Below are 19,632 nucleotides of genomic sequence, written 5' to 3'. Positions count from 1 at the left end.
CTAGACACATAGGTTAGGGGTTTGTACTGTAGGAGTGCGCTACATAGTTATATTATTGTATATATATACATGTCATGTTATGTTACTGATCGTTTTTAAAGCGCACGTTCACCAACCGGTCGCTGGAATTGCTAATACGGCCTTGGTCTCTGGTTATTGATAAGCCTGTTAGAACAACCATGTCTTCAGGAGCTGTCTGAATCTGGTGTAGTTTCCCGTGGACCTAATGTCCACTGGCAGAGTATTCCATACTCACGGAGCAATGGCGGAAAACCTACATCCTCCAGTCCGTTGTTTTTTACACAAGGGGACCACTAGATAATGTAGATGGCTAGATCTCAGTTGTCTAGTCGGACGATACTTGTTGATCCGCTATTTCACGAACGCAGGACAATTCAGATACAAGGCCTTAAAGACCATGCAGCACGCCTTAAACATGGTTCTCTACGCAACTGGCAGCAAGTGATATATAACCTTCCTCATCTAAAAGGCGGAGCTATTCATTTTGTTCACAGTTCTGGAATTCAGTATGACTTTTGCCTGCTTCTGTCTATTAATCATGGCTGCCCACTTTCTTTATACAAGAATCACTATGGTTAAAAAAAAAAAATATTGAAAACGCCCCTCTGTGTATTCTTTGTATATTTGTGTGAGCGAAAGAAGGCATGAGTGACTGAAAAGTTTGAAGTCTGTCACCATGGTTCTTGAGGGAACAGAGTTCTCATATTTAGTGGTTGCCAGAACATTCCCTCCCTGTTTAGGTTTGGGGATCTAACGGAGGCCCTCCCAGCTAGCCAATTCAAGTGACAACATATCCTATGGGGGTGCATGGAATCAGTCTGGCACCATCCTAAGTTGATGTTGCCGCCAAACGCGCAGTTCCTACTAATTGGTGGAAACTACACAACACCACCACTCACTTGACCTCTTACGTTTCCTTTTCTGACCCTGCCTGGTACTGTAAAGTCTGCTCAAGAACCTTACATTGCACATCTCCCAGAAAAAAGTTAAATATTATTGAATAGTCGTATTTTTCCCTGAATAATGTTGACCGGTAAGATCCATCAGTTTTAGGGTGAACTTCTAGAATATATAGGAGTAACACTGCTTGCGTTCATAAGGACTGTCGCATCACAATTCTAGTCCATCATTTGCATTTGTTTAGAAGCCCGTACATATCTCCACTACATCTACGGTAGCAAGGGTGTAAGACAATTACTGCCGGCAACCCAGAGAGAAAAAGAAGCCTATAGGGAGGCAGAAAGCTGAATGTGGTGGTGTCGTAAATAAAATATTACGCACTCGGAATTTCTATGATATCAATATGATCATGCATAAAGCAAGAGGCTGAGTCTGTGGTATCAGGTTCAAAAGGGCTTTATTCCAATAACTCGAGTCATAGGGAGAATAGTACCATCACCACAAGGGATCTGGAAGGGTCTCAAAAGTATTCTCAAAACATTATTCACAGAGTACAGTATATATACATTTCTATAATATACGTAAGCAAAAGAGCAAAAGAGAATGAGATAAGAGCATGTGGGTGTGTAGGTTGGCGTGGGGTGGGCGTCCATGTGGGCGTCCACTTAATGATAATAGGTAATTGTCATAGGTGGGTGGATACCTGGAGGGGGTTGCGTGATCTGCTGGAATTGTACTGGAACTTTGCCTTACTTGTGCTCGATTCGAGCATGACGTGTAGCTGACGTGGGGAGGGGTTGCTGTGCAACCGGGGAGTCTGGAAGTGAGGCCTTCAGTGAAGCCTTCAGTGTCAGGACGACCAGCACATCTTGTTTTATCTGATATCTGATGTCTGGAGCAGGGACTGATTTGTGACATAGGTTGCCCATCACCAAGAGCCGATGTGGCATCTATTTCTTCATTTACTTCATTTACTGCAGAGGCCTTACATGGGGGCTATGGGCTTTTTACTGACGTGAGCTTTGCAATCTCACAGAAAGAGACAGAAAGGCTAGGCTTTCTCCTTTGCAGATGGGTTATGTTTATCCCTCCTTCTCCAGGCAGGAATGCGGCTCTGTAGGAGTAAGCAGATAACCGTGCTCAATACTGTCTCGGCACCTTTGACAGGGCCCCTTTGGCTGAGGCCCAAGTGTGCAAGGCCAAGGATACGCAGCTGCAGCTTTCTGAACGTCTGAGGCCTGAAACCTCTCTTCGGGTCTGGCTGAGCCACAAAACACGGGTTTTCATGTGGTGCAGGAAAACATGATGCAAAACGTGTAGGCCTCAATACAGATTTGTCGTTTCTCTCATGGGAGACTGGATGATGGCAGGCCACGTTATAGCATAAGCATCATGATAGAAAGGCCATGGAGGGGAAATGCATAGGTTACATGCATGTGCACATAAGCGTTGGGGGGCACATGGGGACACATAGGCCTCATAATTTTTTTTTTCCTCATTCCCTCCTTGTCCCCTAGTGGACCCTTCATGTCACATCTATTCTCATGAGACAGTCGATCTGTTCTTGCAGCATTATTTTTCCATTTTCAATGCTCTGTATATGGGGATGTGGAACACATGCAGTAGCACACAGGCCGCAAATGGCCGGGCCACACTGCAGACATAGGCAACAACTGAATATCATTAATAGTATCAACCCACAGACGGTCAACACTTTCCATCCCCATGCCGATATTAATCCCCAGAGCCAACTGGACCAAGTCCACGTGCCTGGGTCTTGATGTATGGTTTGGGCAATCTTGTGGAGCCTTGTTATTGCTTTGTATACAGATGGTGCGTTATTAGGAATGAAAACGCAACAGCTAGAACCGATGACCCTACAAGCCCCGCCCCTATCCGCCAAGATGACGTCAAGAACAAGACGATTCTGAAGAACGACCAGTCTCATAGCGGACTGTTCCTGGGTCAGATTCCCCAGGGCCGATGCAGTCACATTAGCCACTGTTTCTAGAATCCTTGTTAGTCTGCGGATAAGTTTACTATTCTGGACGGGACCTATGAAGAAAAAGAATCCTTTGTTGAAATCCGTGTATTGCTCCCAAGCTGTCTCAGTCTGGTCAATGCCAGAGGCACCGAGCCCTCGTCTGTGTCTGACAAGTGTGAGTCGAAGATCTTGATGATAGGTCGATGGGGCCAAGAAAACGGGTGGTAAAAGAAATGATATGTAACACGTCCCACCCCAGTCTAAGGGCAATTGCACATAGGCTGTCTGGCCACAAATAAAATAGGTGTGTCGTGATGCTCTGAAATAGGACTTTTCTTTGTCTTTAAACACTATTATAGTATTACACTCGCTGTGTCCCAAATGTACCGAGCCTTCTTTTCTGACACACAAGTTCCCTTTCACTGGCAGAACAGTAATTGAGGATGGACCTGACATGTGTATGGGCTTTACATTCAACACTATAAAATCGAGGGACGCATTTCCTTGCAGATACTCTTCATTTTCTAGATCTGTACCTTTCCTTTGGGGAAGACCCTCTTCATCTGGGAAACATGCTTCATTCATGACTTTATTCAAGTTACCCCATACCCACTCGCCCCTACACTCCTCGTCTTGACATTCTTTGGCATCACCGTTGATGGATGTCATTAAGGCAAACCATGCTCCGCAAGATCCATTATGGGAGAACGGAAAAGGGAAAAGAGGCAACACTCCCTTCACCTTCTGATACGGGGGAAGTCGGCCACAGACCCAGCAGTCTGTAGCATTGCTAGTCTGATGTGAATGGTGCAGCATCTGAATAAACGTATTGTTGCGTAAGGCAAGTCGATATGTTAGCTCATGGGATGGCAGATCACTAAATGTGTGTACTATGGTATCATTAGTGGAGGAGTGTAAGAGTGAAGCAATAGGAGGAACAATAGCATGTAGTATTAAGCTGATACATATTATCGTGATACACAGAAGAGATAAAAAAATCAAAGTCACTATACATCTACCACGTAATATTTTACAGTATTTGCTTTTCATCTTGCTTTTTTTATCTTTAGTATCATTCGAGATCTTATGCAAGCCAGAATACATGTTCAACCGCTTCACCACCTAGTGGACTTAATTGATCAAACGGGTTCTGACTTATGAGATCTAAGTTTAGCTTTGTACTCCTGCTGTGGAGTCTCCTCTAGTAAAGGGGGCTCAAAGTCCGAAAAGTTAGTGTCCTTTTTGAACGAATCGTTATTCCCGAAGTAGCGTTTACAATGATGAAGATGAACCCATCCTTTCCGTCCTTCGACTTTAACGGCGGTCCTTGTGGTCAACAACACCAACTTTGGCGTCTTCCACCTCGGCTCAAGAGGACTTGATCTATCAAAGTTCTTTATCAGTACATAGTCCCCAGGAGAGATCGAGTATTCTTTGACCTGGGTGTTGTCAGGCAAGGCGGCAGCAACCTGCGAACGACAAGAGAGTAGTGCAGACATCAAGGAAGCCAGGTAATCTGTCAGCATGTTACTATCAACATCAGTGATCTTTTTAGGCATTGGAGTGCCCCACATATTCGGTGGTCTACCAAAGACCACTTCATAAGGAGATAAGCCTGTTCTAGAATGAGCTACCATTCGCATGTAAAAGAGGGCAACCGGCAGGGCTACCATCCAATCTACACCTTTGTCTGCGCAAATCTTCGCTAGTTTTATCTTTAAGGTCTGATTAGGTCTTTCTACAAGGCCTGCTGCCTCGGGATGTCGTACACAATGGAACTTCCAGGTATACCCTAACAGAAGGGACACTTGTTTCATGAGTTCAGAGGAGAAAGACTGACCGTTGTCGGAATATACGACACGCGGTAATCCATAACGTGGGAAAAACTCTCGCACCAATTGTCTGGCGGTAGTTACAGCAGTATAATCAGGGACTGGATAAGCTTCGGTCCACTTTGACAGTGAACATACTACTACCAGGACATATTTGTAACCTCTACATTTGTCCATTTGGATATAATCCATTTGGAGGACTTCAAAAGGATGGTCAGGTGGATGGAATCCACCTTGTTCCATCGGTATGCCTTTACCTGGATTGAATTGGCAACAGATCATACATGTTCTGACCTTTTGTTTCGCTGCAGCACGCAGGTGCTTGTTGAACCATATATTCTGTAAGCTGTCTAGCATTGCTTTCTCTCCTAAGTGTGCAGGACTATGTGCGGTATTTATGATCACTTGTACCATCGAATCAGGAAGAAACCATGTTGTTTTGCCCTTAGTCATCCAACCCTGATCAGTCAGTACCCCTCCTTGTTCCGACCATTTCTTTAATTCGTCTAGAGTAGCATGTGTCTGTATGTCTTGTACATCCTTGGAAGGATCCCTGACTGTCATGGCTTTGGACATTGATGGCACCTGTGACTTTGTCATGTCAAGTGAGGTCTGAGCTGTCTGTTTAGCAGTTCGGTCTGCCAGATCATTGCCTTGAGAAATGGTATCTGTGGCTTTAGTATGTGCTTTGCATTTCAGGATAGCTATGGCTGTTGGTAAATGTATCGCTTCCAGAAGGGCTTGAATAAGGGGGCCATGTTGTATCTTGGCCCCGTGAGAGGTCAAGAAACCTCTTTCTCTCCACAGTACTCCGAAGTCATGAACTACCCCATATGCGTATTGTGAATCGGTGTAAATGTTTACTCTCAGGTGCTTAGCTCTTATGCACGCTTGTGTCAGGGCGATGAGCTCTGCTGCTTGCGCTGACAGTATGTCTATTCTTTTAGTCTCTATGATTTCAGTAGCAGTGGTCACTGCATACGCTGCCACTAATTCTCCCGCCCCCGTCCTCATGCACGAGCCGTCAACATAGAGTGTTAGGTCGGGGTCTGGGAGTGCAATGTCTGTCAAGTCTTGTCTTGGCTTAGTCACGGTATGTATTATTTCAACACAGTCATGTGGTGGAACGTTTTCTGTACTCGAGGGCAAAAGTGTAGCAGGATTCAGTATGTTGCATCGTCTGATCTCTATGTGTGGTTGAAATAACGTCAGCTCATAACCTGTCAGTCTCGCTACAGTCAGGTGTTGTGTTTGTGTTCGGTTCAAGAGAACCTCTACTGCGTGTGGTACTTGTACTGTCAGGGGGTGGCCCAGCACTATCGAGTCACTTTGTCTTATGGCTAAGGCCGTTGCTGCAACAGATTTTAGGCACGCAGGCAAGGCCTGGGCTACTGGGTCCAATGTACTAGAGAAATAAGCACAGGGCTTGTGTTTTCCTGCATGATCTTGTGTGAGGACAGATAGTGCTGTTCCATCCCGCTCTGTCACGAAAAGCATAAAAGATTTGTTGTAATCAGGGATCGCTAAAACTGGTGCTTGACATAAAGCTTCTTTTAATTCTTCAAATGCTATAGTGTGTTCCTGTGTCCAAGGTAGGACATTAGTAGAAGCTGCCTCCTGTGTCGTCAACTGTATGAGGGGCTTGACTATATAAGCATACTGGGGGATCCACTGCCTGCAATATGAAGTGAGGCCTATAAATGCACGTACCTCCTTTTGCGTCTTGGGCTGTGAAAGGCCAGAAATCAATTGAATACGTTCTGGTGTTAGCCTCCTACCCTTCTTGGAGAGCAAGTGCCCAAGGTACGCCACTTGCTGTTCACAGAATTGTAACTTCGAAGGGGACACTTTGTGCCCCTTGTCAGCCAGAAAGTGTAAAACCGTCTGTGAAGCATCCTCACAATCATGCTCCGATCTTGCAGTGATGAGAATGTCATCAACATACTGTATCAGTGCTGTAGAGCTAGGCATATGAATACTGTCTAGTGCCTGACTATAGATGCTAGGACTTTCCGTGAAGCCCTGTGGTGCTCTTGTGAATCTGAAGCTGCGGCCTTTTAAACTGAAACCGAAAAGATATTGGCTGCCTGGATGTATTGGGACACTGAAGAAAGCGTTCTTCAGATCGATAACGGTAAAGAAAGTAGCATGTGCATCAATGGCAGTCAATAATGAAGAGATGTCCGGGACCACAGGGTACTGTGGCACCACACATTTGTTTAATTCTCGCAGGTCCACAACTAATCTATATACAGGTGGTGAATTGGGATCAGTTCTTTTAAGAATAGGAAGAACTGGTGAATTGCATACGTTTGAATCAGTCTCAATCACCACCCCTTGTGCAATTAGGTCATCTATTATCTTCAGTAACCCTACTTCAGCCTCCGGTGGTATTTTGTATTGTCTAATCCGTGGCAGCACTACACCTTCCTTGAGGGTGACCTGGTGCGGTGTAATGTTCATGTAACCTACGTCAGTCGGGCCTTGTGCCCATAGGTGCTGTGGTACATTTTGGAGCCTGATGTCAATATCTTGCATTACAAAATGTCCCTTGAAATCACGTAAATACAGTCGCACTCCTTCTGGCGAGCAACAGATAATCGCTCCCAGTTCCTTTAATGTTTTTATACCAAGTAAGTTTTCTGGACATGATTTAGTGAGCAGTAAGTCTGTAGTATGTATTAGTGGACCAACTCCTAAGGAGATTGGTTCCGAAACCTCATTAATAATAGGTCTACCTGAAAATCCCAGGGATACACTCTTTGAGCCCGAGAGGGGTGCCCCTGGCACCTCGGAATGACTGATAGTTGTTCTACTCGCCCCTGTGTCAATCAAAAACTTTTTATTTTGTCCTAGTAAACGTGCATGTACAGAGGGACCCGCTTGGTCCACAGGAACTGGAATAAGGGGCAAGTCGAATTCCCTCTCTGGGCTGCTTCATGAATATGCTTGGTATTCTGGATAGGTAGTTTGGGCGTGCTCATACATTTGTGTTGTGGCTCGGGCTGGTGCAGGTGCATGGACAGGCGGTGGCGGCGGTGGAAACGTATCTGATTCCTGATGTGTGTTACTGCCCTTGGGAGGATACTGACGAGGCTTTGTTTTACCTATGGCTATATTGTGTTTAAGCACTGCACATTCATTTACGAAGTGGCCTGGTTTCTTGCAATAATTACAAGTCCCATTAGTTTGTTTCGTACTATTCTTGTTCGTGTTTGTGTTTGCCGGTGTTGATTGGGCCACCAGCATCTTCATCTTTGTGTCTTTCATGCGTCTCTTTTCTTGGTCATGTTCCTCTCTAATTCTGTTCTGGTGATACTGTAACATCTGTAACATTTGGGAAGGGCTGCTTGCTTGCCAAGTGCTCTCAACCTTCAGTACCCTATACTTTACCTCAGGTATGGAATTTTCTACTAATTTGCTCACGAAAAGATGGGGATATGAATCGCTACCGGGCTTAAGGCCACTATTGATAGTGAAACATTTCTCAAACCTAGAGTAAAAATCGCTAGTGTCCTCGTCTGGTTTCTGTTTACAAGCTGAAATAGCATCCCAGTCTTCTTTCTTGGTAGTTAATAATCTCGGCAAAACTTACACAAGGAGTTCAGGTAATTCTTTAGCTCGGGGACCCAGACCAACCCCCGGGCCTCTTGCGTCTTCTTCTCCTTGCAAAACATCCCAGCCGATCTTTTTCTCTCCCACCTCCCAGTCCTTTTCTTTAAGCTTCTCGCAAATACCAGCAGGCAATAGTACTTTTAATAGCTTTAGAATGTCTGCATATGTATATTCCCCTAAGCGGAGAATGTCTTTTAGTTCCCTGTGAAAACCCCCTGGATCTTTATCATGGGAGGGTAACATTTTTTTCATTTCCAGTATCTCTAATTTTGACAGAGGGGTGTAGACATACACCCGTTGCAGTTCGTTATTTGTACCCTTTACAGGATGAATCTCCCGTAGGGGGTTCAACTTGTCGTACACCTGGCCTGTAACCTGGGGTGGAGCGGGAAGGAGGGACCTAGTTACGTATACTATATATTTGTGTCGCTGATCCAAGATGACATTAATCAATTCTGTACCCAAGTTCATCCATCTGTCTAGTATTATGTCATCCAGCAACCTATACAATAGACCAGGACCAGAATATTGGCTCTCATACAATGTTATTAAATGTTGGACCATGTAAACACCAGCTATGCGCTGTTCGTTTGGTGGAAGGCTCAAGAACGTCTGTGCTACGATATCATTATTATATAAATCATATTGGGATACCCACAGAGTGGCTGACCGTGCTAGTTCCTTTTCGGTCGGGGTGAAGGGCTGTTCGTTTCCTAACCATTCATTCACCGCTTTGTCGGTGATTTGGAACAGACTTTCAAGGGAATATCTTTTTTTTTTATAGCCGTTCCCTGTTTGCGGTGATTTAGGCCCTTGGGCCTTTCAAATCGTCGGGCATGGCCCACATATTGTATTTTATCTTGGTCCCCTACTTCATCATCATCAGATGATAACGCAGCTTTTTCGTTCGGTCCTGCTTCGTGTGACGCTGTTATTACATTTCTGATTTTGGCCAACATGTTGTCTGTCTGTCCTGAGTAATCATGCTGACCGGCATCTATGCGGTCACTCCAACCAATATAACGACGGTCTACATCCCCGTTACCTTCGTCTTTTTCCCTGATCAGACAGTTAACTAGGAAGCGAAGGATATGGTTCTTAATAATCACTTTTCTATTTTGTACAGCATCTGCTATGCTCTCCGAGCCTTCCCCTGTTCTTATGAATGTGTACATTTTCTTTAGATGTTTATCCATATCCGGTAACTTTTCCAAATCTGTGACTGCTCGTCTAAGCCGTAGTGAAAACACGAGCATTCTGTCCTTTCCCGGATCGGGATCGTATATACATTCGGGGATGTCTACTTTTACTGTCGGCCCCCCTCCTGACGCTATTCCGGATCCTCCCTCCCCGCCGTCCTCGAGCTCCTGGAGCTGTTCTTGCGTTGGGGGTGCAGGGAAAGATCCGTCCACGTATGCTGGTGGGGATTCCTCTAGATAGGTGTTAATAAACCTTTCGGATGCTGTTTGTTTTATTTTTCGGGGTACTGGCGGTGGCTCTCTAATGGAACTTTCTACTGGGGTCACTTTTGCTAGTTCCTCTGAAAGGACGGGGTAAATACCAGCAATGACAGCATTCTTTTTTCTTTCCATCTGCTCTCTTTTTACCCGTTCCCCTTCCTCCTGTAATTTCCTTTCTTTGGCTTTTTCAGACTCATTTTTACTTCTCTCTATTTTGTGGAACTCTTTTTCTGTTCTTCTATGTGACTCCTTGCGCCACAACTCAATGGCATCCTTCTGAGCAGGTCTAGATTTTCTCTTGCATATTTCTTCCTCTACTTTCATAATGCTTTCCGCATCCCAAGTTCCCGTGATAGGCCATCTATACTTTGTCTCTAAATCCTTCGTGTAATCCACCCATAGTTCTAAAAACAACACGGCGTCTAAACCATGCTTACAGTACATGAAATGTCCAGGTGTGTCCCTAGGCGGAATGTTAACTGGTTCCTCTAGTACACCTTTCCTGGTACATATCTTACGCAGTTTTGAAAACAACAGCATGTTGGAATGTAACCGAAAACAAAAATCACAATGAACCAAAAACAAAAATCACAATGAAACAAACCTACATAAAAAAAAAAACCTGACACATTCAAACCTAACTGAACCTGACTAAGACAATAACATTCATACAGTTAAATCGGTGCACCTGAAAACTTGGACTTTAATTCTTGAATGCATGCTCTTGAACATACCGGTCTCACAAGTGAGACACGTCTTTACCGTGTTCAGTAAATGAACCCGTCTGTATTGCAACCCCCATGAGAAACTCACCGGGAAGCGGAACTTGAACTTGAAGGCCTCGGATACTTGACGCTGCGCAGGGAATGGCGTATCTTGGATGGATCTCTAGAAACCTCGGACACAGCTCTCTCGCAGGGTGGGCTCTGGGTCGGGACAATCCGCAATCCTCATCGCCTCGTATGGATGCCTGGTCGCAGTCCGTCTCCTTCGTTGGCCTGAGGGAGTTGGCGGGGAAAACCCGCGGCGTGTACACTTGAAGTCCGTCACGGCTGTGGAAGGGGGCAAAACTGGACCTTCATCTCCGGCGCATGGGGAAGGAGATTTGTCCCTGTTCGGGCGCCATTTATGTCGTAAATAAAATATTACGCACTCGGAATTTCTATGATATCAATATGATCATGCATAAAGCAAGAGGCTGAGTCTGTGGTATCAGGTTCAAAAGGGCTTTATTCCAATAACTCGAGTCATAGGGAGAATAGTACCATCACCACAAGGGATCTGGAAGGGTCTCAAAAGTATTCTCAAAACATTATTCACAGAGTACAGTATATATACATTTCTATAATATACGTAAGCAAAAGAGCAAAAGAGAATGAGATAAGACCATGTGGGTGTGTAGGTAGGCGTGGGGTGGGCGTCCATGTGGGCGTCCACTTAATGATAATAGGTAATTGTCATAGGTGGGTGGATACCTGGAGGGGGTTGCGTGATCTGCTGGAATTGTACTGGAACTTTGCCTTACTTGTGCTCGATTCGAGCATGACGTGTAGCTGACGTGGGGAGGGGTTGCTGTGCAACCGGGGAGTCTGGAAGTGAGGCCTTCAGTGAAGCCTTCAGTGTCAGGACGACCAGCACATCTTGTTTTATCTGATATCTGATGTCTGGAGCAGGGACTGATTTGTGACATAGGTTGCCCATCACCAAGAGCCGATGTGGCATCTATTTCTTCATTTACTTCATTTACTGCAGAGGCCTTACATGGGGGCTATGGGCTTTTTACTGACGTGAGCTTTGCAATCTCACAGAAAGAGACAGAAAGGCTAGGCTTTCTCCTTTGCAGATGAGTTATGTTTATCCCTCCTTCTCCAGGCAGGAATGCGGCTCTGTAGGAGTAAGCAGATAACCGTGCTCAATACTGTCTCGGCACCTTTGACAGGGCCCCTTTGGCTGAGGCCCAAGTGTGCAAGGCCAAGGATACGCAGCTGCAGCTTTCTGAACGTCTGAGGCCTGAAACCTCTCTTCGGGTCTGGCTGAGCCACAAAACACGGGTTTTCATGTGGTGCAGGAAAACATGATGCAAAACGTGTAGGCCTCAATACAGATTTGTCGTTTCTCTCATGGGAGACTGGATGATGGCAGGCCACGTTATAGCATAAGCATCATGATAGAAAGGCCATGGAGGGGAAATGCATAGGTTACATGCATGTGCACATAAGCGTTGGGGGGCACATGGGGACACATAGGCCTCATAATTTTTATTTTCCTCAGTGGGATAATGACTTACTCCACTGTGCAATGGAACACGCCTGCCCGAAATTGAGAAACTGCAGGGATTTCGGTCAAGGGGTACAATTGGGATATCCAGACTGGGCGACCTCTTGGAGGATGGATCCCTGATCCCCATTAATTATCTCCAACAAGATTACCAGTTAAGCGACACCCAACAGTTGAAATATCTACAATTATAACATGCATGAAGGGCGGAGATGCTGGACATGGGGAACATTCCTGAATACGCACTGCTAGAAGGGAGATTACTACAGGGAGAAATAGCTGGAAAAGCAGTCTCCTGGACCTATAGGCCAGATTCATTGAAGAACCTGAGGGCCCAAAGGGAAAATAAGATCTGGGAAATGGATGACATTGATTGGGTGGTGGCACTAATGCACCTTCGAGAGATTGCCATCACAGTAAGGCTAAAACTGATCCAATTCATGATCCTTCATAGGATGTATTATGATAGGGCCCACCTACATAGATTTGGAAGGGCAGTCACCCAATTGTCTGCGCTGTAGAACAGAGAGAGGAACATTCATACAAACATACGCTCTGAGAATACCCTCATTACATTCCTACTGGTTCACAATTTTAGAGGAACTCAACAAGCTACCGAGGGAAAAGATGCCGATGGACACCAAGTACATCCTGCTCGGCATTCCCTCCGAGATAGATATCCTTCTCTTCAACCTGGGCCTCCTAGTGGCCAAGAGGGACATAGTAAAATACTGGGGTGCTCCAAAATCCACCACCTCAAAGAAATGGAAAATGGGAATGGATTTTTATGTGCGTGCCGAAAAAGTCACATTCAAGGCAAGAGGGTGCCTGAATTTTTTTAATAAGATCTGGGGTCCCTGGTTGCAATACTGTGGTTTAGATATGGGAGAAGAGACTGAAAAGCCCTCATCATCGCAACCTGTGTGAAATGTGAGAATGAATGGTGGACTTTAAGATCTTTGATGATCCTGCCTAGGATTATGATTAAATGTACTATTGCCTGTTTGACCGACTATGCTTCCACTCCCAGGTATTTATGGTTCTCAATGCAAGTTTGTGTATCGCACATTGTTTTCAAGAAAACCTGAATAAAACATTTAAAAAAAAGAATCTGCACACTGGTCACACCAATTTGCTTTTGGGGCTCTGCATCTGGGGTACGGGCAGTCTCAAAAGCGACTCGCGTCAGCCGCTGGAATGGCACCTACAAAAGCTCCGTACATTGTTTCCGAAGCGGAACAACGTCAGTGCGGTGCGGAACCACGCCATCTACCAGTGCACAGAGACTGCTGAAAGGTTTCTAGACCCTAGTTTGACACATGGGGAATTTTGAAAAAGTAAGGAATCTGCTGCTAGTCGAGTCTCTCCCAGAAAGTGTGTTACCGAAGGTAAGTAACTTCATATGAGCTAGAAGTTTACTATTAAACTGCACAGTAATTGTAATGCTCACTGTTGCACAATAATGAAAATAAATTCATTAGCAAATGAATAACGACTTGTAGGGCCTAAAGCGTCAATAAGCAACTAATTCAAACACAATAAGGGGGTCTCTTAACAGACATATAAGGCAAAACATACAACGCTGTATCCTCATCCACACCACACACCCTAGCCCTTCACAATTCCTGCAGTAGAACAGTGCATGCTCTTTGATTAGGGGTAGATGGGTAGATTGTTGCTTTGACTGCACATATGCAGATATGTGCGGTAAGAGCGATTGCACTGGAATGTAACAGGAAATTGAAGTGTTTAAAATTGTGCAGCAGTGAATTTCACTTATCACTCCGCCCCCTGGCACTATTTGAATTGCTCGCCTTTGCTTAGTTCCGGGAATGCTGAAACATGATTTGTAGACCCCAGGTGATGTTCATGATTTGACGCTTGGCCAGTCCAGTGTTGTTCTCTAGGTCATATCATTAAATTGGATCTTAGGAGAGTTCATTTGGCTCTGCGTCTGGCAAATTTGGTAAAAAAAAACTTAATTCAAGCTGGCATTGAACACAGTGGAATTTGCTTCCTGTCACCTGTTTGCGGTGATACAGAGACCATGTTTCTGCTTGATTGATCAACAACGGTTTCTGTTAAGAGCATTCATTTAATCAGCTAGTGAAGGACATTAGTATCTGCAGTTCCTTCGGTCATCTGCTATGATGATTGCCTTTTGTTGCCTATGGAATTTTCATCATAAGGCATGCAAACTTAAACCAAGATAAATATAAAAATGTAATTTTTTTTTTAGTTTTCAGCCTTTAATCGTATATATTTTTTCAGTGATGGCTGCACTTTATTTTTGTTGTACACTGCCCACTTCCACTTGGTTATGACCACACATTATAAACAATCGAAATCAACAGAAGTTGACTTGAAACTACAGGCTGAAAACAATCATTCTCCACAAAGCTCTTTGGGTTTGTAAGCCACTAGCCGACCCTGCACTATATATACTGTTTTGAAATGACTTCGACTTAGCTTAAGTCTCTAAATGTTTTTCTTTTATATGTGCTTCTTTTACAGAGCCCTCTGTTACTTGAAGTTACACCGGTTTGATGAGGCCAGACAAGATTGTGATCGTGCTCTTCAGCTAGATGACGTAAATGTCAAAGCATTTTATAGACGAGCTCTTGCTCATAAAGGATTACAGGTGCGTAACTGCTGCTTACACAAAACATCGAAATCTCCCTTATTAACCATAGAAGTCCTGCCGTTCTTAATGTTTGAGCTCTGATGCCTTATTTATTTTTTACCTTCCCTCCTCTCTTGGGATGAGACCTGTGACACAGTAATACTCACGTTATTTGTGTTACGACCAGTGGACATCCTCCTCAGATTTGTAACTCAGTGTTTATTTCCAACATTTTTATATGAAGTGGAAAAGTCAGCATTAGATGTTAAGCCTAATGGTGGTGTCTGTCCACCCCAAAAAAGTTTGAAGATCTCTGCCCTAGAGAATACAAAGGAGGCAGGTGAAGGCTTATTTTGATTAGATATGGATCAATTCCTGAAACAATATCAAAAGAAATAAATTGGACTCAGAAAAAGCCAAAACAAACAATGCCCCATGTCTGGAAACACTCAGAGCTGAAAGTGTTTGACTCCAAGGCAGAAAAAAATACTGAGCTGCAGAAGAAGCCTTTTGATCAAAATAAAAAGATACTGAGGTGCAGAAGAAGCCTAAACCGCCTAGCTTGGCACTGAAAGAAGATCCAGATCAGAGGAGGAGTCTGACGCACTGCAAAACAAAAAGATGCAAAACAAAAAGAAGGTCCTAAAATCTTATGAAAGACAAATTTGTAGGCTTGAAGGTGAAGTACCAGATTTTCTTCAAAGAACGAAGAAATTTGACACCATAGTGGAAAACTGGGCATTAAAGTCCAAGAGAGGCAGAAATAGAAGACGTAGACTCTTTCCATTCCAGAAGCTGATGTACAAAGGGTCCTCATTTGCAGAGAGACAGGCGGAAGATACCCATGACATATATCACAAAGATACACATGAGTCAGACAGTGACGTTTGGGAACAGATCGACATGGAGTCCCCTGCAAGAAGAGGTAGAAATGTACCCATCCAGTTTGGTTGTAAGAGATTAAAATCCTTGCCTTTTCCACAACAGATCTTTACCACCCATGCATTGTCAATGCAATTCAAGTATATTTAAGATGAGTTAAACCTAATTTATCGGGGGGGGGGGGGGGGGGGGACAAAAATTAGAACTTTATATTTTCCTTTACTTGAGTCCCCTCAACCCCCCCCCCCCCACTTTTTTAAAAGTACTCTTACTACCATATACCCCTACCTACCATTATACCCTAAGAACACATCTACCACCCAATACTCTTACCCACCCCTAAACCCTAAAGACTACCTTACGACAATATACCCCTACCCACCCCTAAACTCTTAAAACACCCTTAGCACCTAATACACCTTCCAATCCATAAACCCACCCTTACCCTTCAATACCCTTAACCAGCCCCTAAAACCTATATTATTTATTCCTAATTATACTTGCATGTGTGGTAAAGGCACTACGTGGTAAAGACAGCATTGCAAAGGCTGTCTCCCTCCAGCTCACCCCTGCTAGATGATATTTTGTCAATCAAGCAAATATTAAAAGGGTGGTGGAAAGATATGGGTTATAATAGAGACTTAAAGAGCCCCCTCCCCCTGAACCCATCTAGTCAAATGGAAAACTGGCCTAGATATCTGCAGATTAATGGAGAGGACTTCTTTATGAGATGAGTGGATGCTTGCAAATCAACATAAGATAAGGGATAAATGCTTGCAGGAGCAGGGCTCTATGGGAAATGTGAACCCTGGTCTGTAACACCAATGTATGGCAAAAGATGTGTATCAGATGTACTTCGTAAACCTAATACTTTGTGTATTTTTAGCTCTGCAAGTGCCTTGTGATAGTCTTTGTTGGTTTACTAATAATGATGCCAATATAAAGAGAAATGGCCAGCAGCAATTCTAATATTCTCGTTGGATTTTGCATATATGTCCTGTAGGCAACTATGTACGGCATGGCATCGTGTACCAAGAAAGAGGGAACGCTAATTATGATTAACAATCCCTTTAACAGACAAGATATGTTTAGAAACAGCGTGGATTAATCTTTGGGCAAAATGAAAAAGGCACCAAAGACTGCTCGCTCCATGATGCCTTACAGACCAGGGGTAGCAATCCATAGGGATTGCATAGTACTAGATCAAGAAATGGAAACACTCGTTTCTTGATGCATACGCAGACACATTCTGCTAAGGCCAAAGCACATCGCAAACATATTACAGAGCTCACCACCATGTCACTTTTTTGTGTGGGAGAGTTCAGCCCTACAAACAAGCAGCACAATATTCATGAGTGTGTCATGTTGCTCTCCCTCCCCCCGCCCAGTTAATGTAATGCATGTGGGGGCAGAATTCAAGGTTTCCCTCGAAAGTGAAGAGAGATCACAATTGACAAATGGGTTTTATATAGCAACAGACAAGTATACGGCACACGAGCAAAAGTCAACAATGTTTTCCAAAGAGATAAGTTAACAATTGGGCTGTACTGTTTAAACCGGCATAGGAACTCTTAGAAAAGGCAACTAAACAGACTATATCACCATTTACAAAGCAACAAAGGAGTGTACTCTTTGTTTGATCCAACCAGAACAAGATCCAGCACTGAGATCACTTCTGGCTCTCGGGTTCTCGAAGCAATTTATAAAATTACAAAGGTTCAAGACGACGGTGAAGGAGGAGACTATCTAGCAATGATTGACTTTAAAAGTGTGTCTTTTTTCATAACGATAAATCTACTACATTTTAAGGACCTATCAGTTCAAAATCTAAATCTCGGATAAAGTTTGCTATTCACAAAATGTCTTGCAGTTGTCACCAGCTACCATAGGAGGCATTTGATTGATGTATACCCATATTTTGACGATTGGCTGGTAAAGGCCAATTCTTTCTGACATTGCCAGAAAAGCATTGGTACAGCAACTCAACTGTAACACGATATTGAGTTCTCAAGCAAAAGCGAAAAATAATCCCCGGTTGCAGCACTGGAAAAGCTTCTTAGGGTCAAATACTAAATCTTTAGTAGCAGTACATATAGAAAAGAGAATTCTGGCAATGGTGGAACAGATTTGTCTTTATCAAGCATCATAGTCTCTGATAGGACAATAATAAGGTTACCAGCTATGTTATCATCATGTATTCCAATCATAACACATGCCAGGTTGTACACAAGACCACTACAAGAGTGAATAATGAGACAATCTTCCCAGAAGAAGGGGAAATGGAACGTTTTAGTGGTTGTTCCAAGCACAAATTAAAAAGAGCTAAAATGGTGGACAAAAATAAACATGATGAGGAGCAGATCATTCAGAGTACCACTACCTTCTATGACAGATGACTCACACACTTAATGGGGTGTCCGCATGTAAAGACTCTAAATAAGGGTTCAATGAACTACAAAAAGGATAAAACACATAAAAACACTGAAACTTGTTTGGAGCTTAAAACCTTTTTTTTCTAGCACTGAAAGCCTCACAGAAACAATGAACGGTGTTCTCAATACAATATGAGCAATGTTCTACTTAAACAAGGGGGTAATAAAATTATGTACTCGTACACAGGACCTTTGGAAATTGGAAAAAGAAAAAAATACATTTAGGTCAGTCTAGCAGGACAGCTAAATGCAAATGCAGACAGACTAAGCAGAACTCACAAGTTGCAGCTCAATCAAGAAATTGTAGAAGTGTTTGCAGATTCGGGAACACCAACAATACACTCAAATCACAATACCCAAAAATGCAAAATACCATGTCTCTGTAATGGTTAGGGATGTTTGCCTATGCTTCCACCCCCTCCATACCAACAGCAATCAACAAATACAGAACATCAAATATGCACGTGATTCTGATAACAAATATCCAATGGCTATGTCCAGGGAAGAGGTTTAAAGATTGCCAAACTCCACATGCCATGCAGAATAAAGCTAGCTATTCCTAGTGGCATAGCTGCTAAAGACTGAATTTGCACACTTCAGCCTCCCTAAGAAGTGAATAATAGTCATTAACGAGGCCAAAAGACTACCAACTGCAAATGTTATACTGCTAAGTGGCTGCGATTCTTCCACCGGAACCAGCAGCATGCATAGCATGGGACCAATATCATCTGATACTTACTGCATGTGTTGGAATACAAATTGGCATATGCCTCACTAAGAGTACATCTGACAGCGATAATTGAACATACCAAGTGTCAGGATGACGAACTGTTCTGACTACAAGCCATTAAATGATTCAGTTTTGTAGCTTTTTGTATAAATCGGTGATTACAGAAAATATAAATCTATAGTTACACATAAAATATAATTGTCTGCCAAGATACATTAGACACACTAATCTATAGTTGTAGTAAATATGAGGTTAAAAATCAACAAAGATGATAAATAAAACCAAAATAAATTAAATATGTCATCTTATACAGCCTAGTTAAAATAATGGTAATTATGATCTAAAATTTTCAGAACTTTACTAGTAAAAGAGTTGGATTGGGTTTTAAAACAAAGTTGGAGAGTCTCTTTAACTGTCCTTACTTTAACTTCTCTGAGGACCGCCTTAAGATATTTCTTTAGTAAATTTAGCAGTATTGGGCAGAGGCAAATAATGTATTCAATACTTCCATCCATATACCCACACAGTCTGCATCCCTTGATGCCAACAAGACAAGTGTTCTAGGATTCGTCAAACTGGGTTAAGGGTATGCACCGTAATCTAAATCATAATAATTTCTTTTATACTGAGCTCACCAAATTTGAGGGAATATTTGGTTGTTTTAATGTAGAGTAGGAGTCTAAAACCAGTTCTGTATCTTCATACTTAAAATGTCAATAGACCTTTCTCCCAGCTATTTCCCAACAGCAGTTTCCCTAGTATGTTTCTGGTAATTTTTGTACTTCAATCACTTTGTAGAGTATTGAGAGGTCCAATTCCACTTTTCTAGAGCGCTTTGTTTCTAGCTCTTATAAAATAAAGCTACTTTTGTGTGTT

At 43.2% G+C, this 19,632-nt stretch overlaps 1 protein-coding gene across 3 annotated transcripts in view; it reads left to right on the top strand.

Moving 5' to 3' along the window:
• Positions 1 to 19,632, top strand: part of SPAG1 (sperm associated antigen 1) — a 1,022,992-nt gene that overhangs the window by 827,789 nt on the left and 175,571 nt on the right. For all 3 annotated transcript variants that reach the window (XM_085605177.1, XM_085605176.1, XM_085605178.1), the window contains one exon: positions 14,604 to 14,730. In XM_085605177.1, coding sequence (XP_085461303.1) covers positions 14,604 to 14,730 — 127 coding nt within the window. The remainder of the gene's footprint in view (positions 1 to 14,603; positions 14,731 to 19,632) is intronic.

Source organism: Triturus cristatus, chromosome 5_1 (genome assembly GCF_964204655.1).
Source record: "Triturus cristatus chromosome 5_1, aTriCri1.1, whole genome shotgun sequence".
Lineage (NCBI taxonomy): Eukaryota > Metazoa > Chordata > Amphibia > Caudata > Salamandridae > Triturus > Triturus cristatus.
The sequence above is the reverse complement of the archived record's forward strand: the minus strand, read 5'-3'. Positions and strand labels throughout refer to the sequence as shown.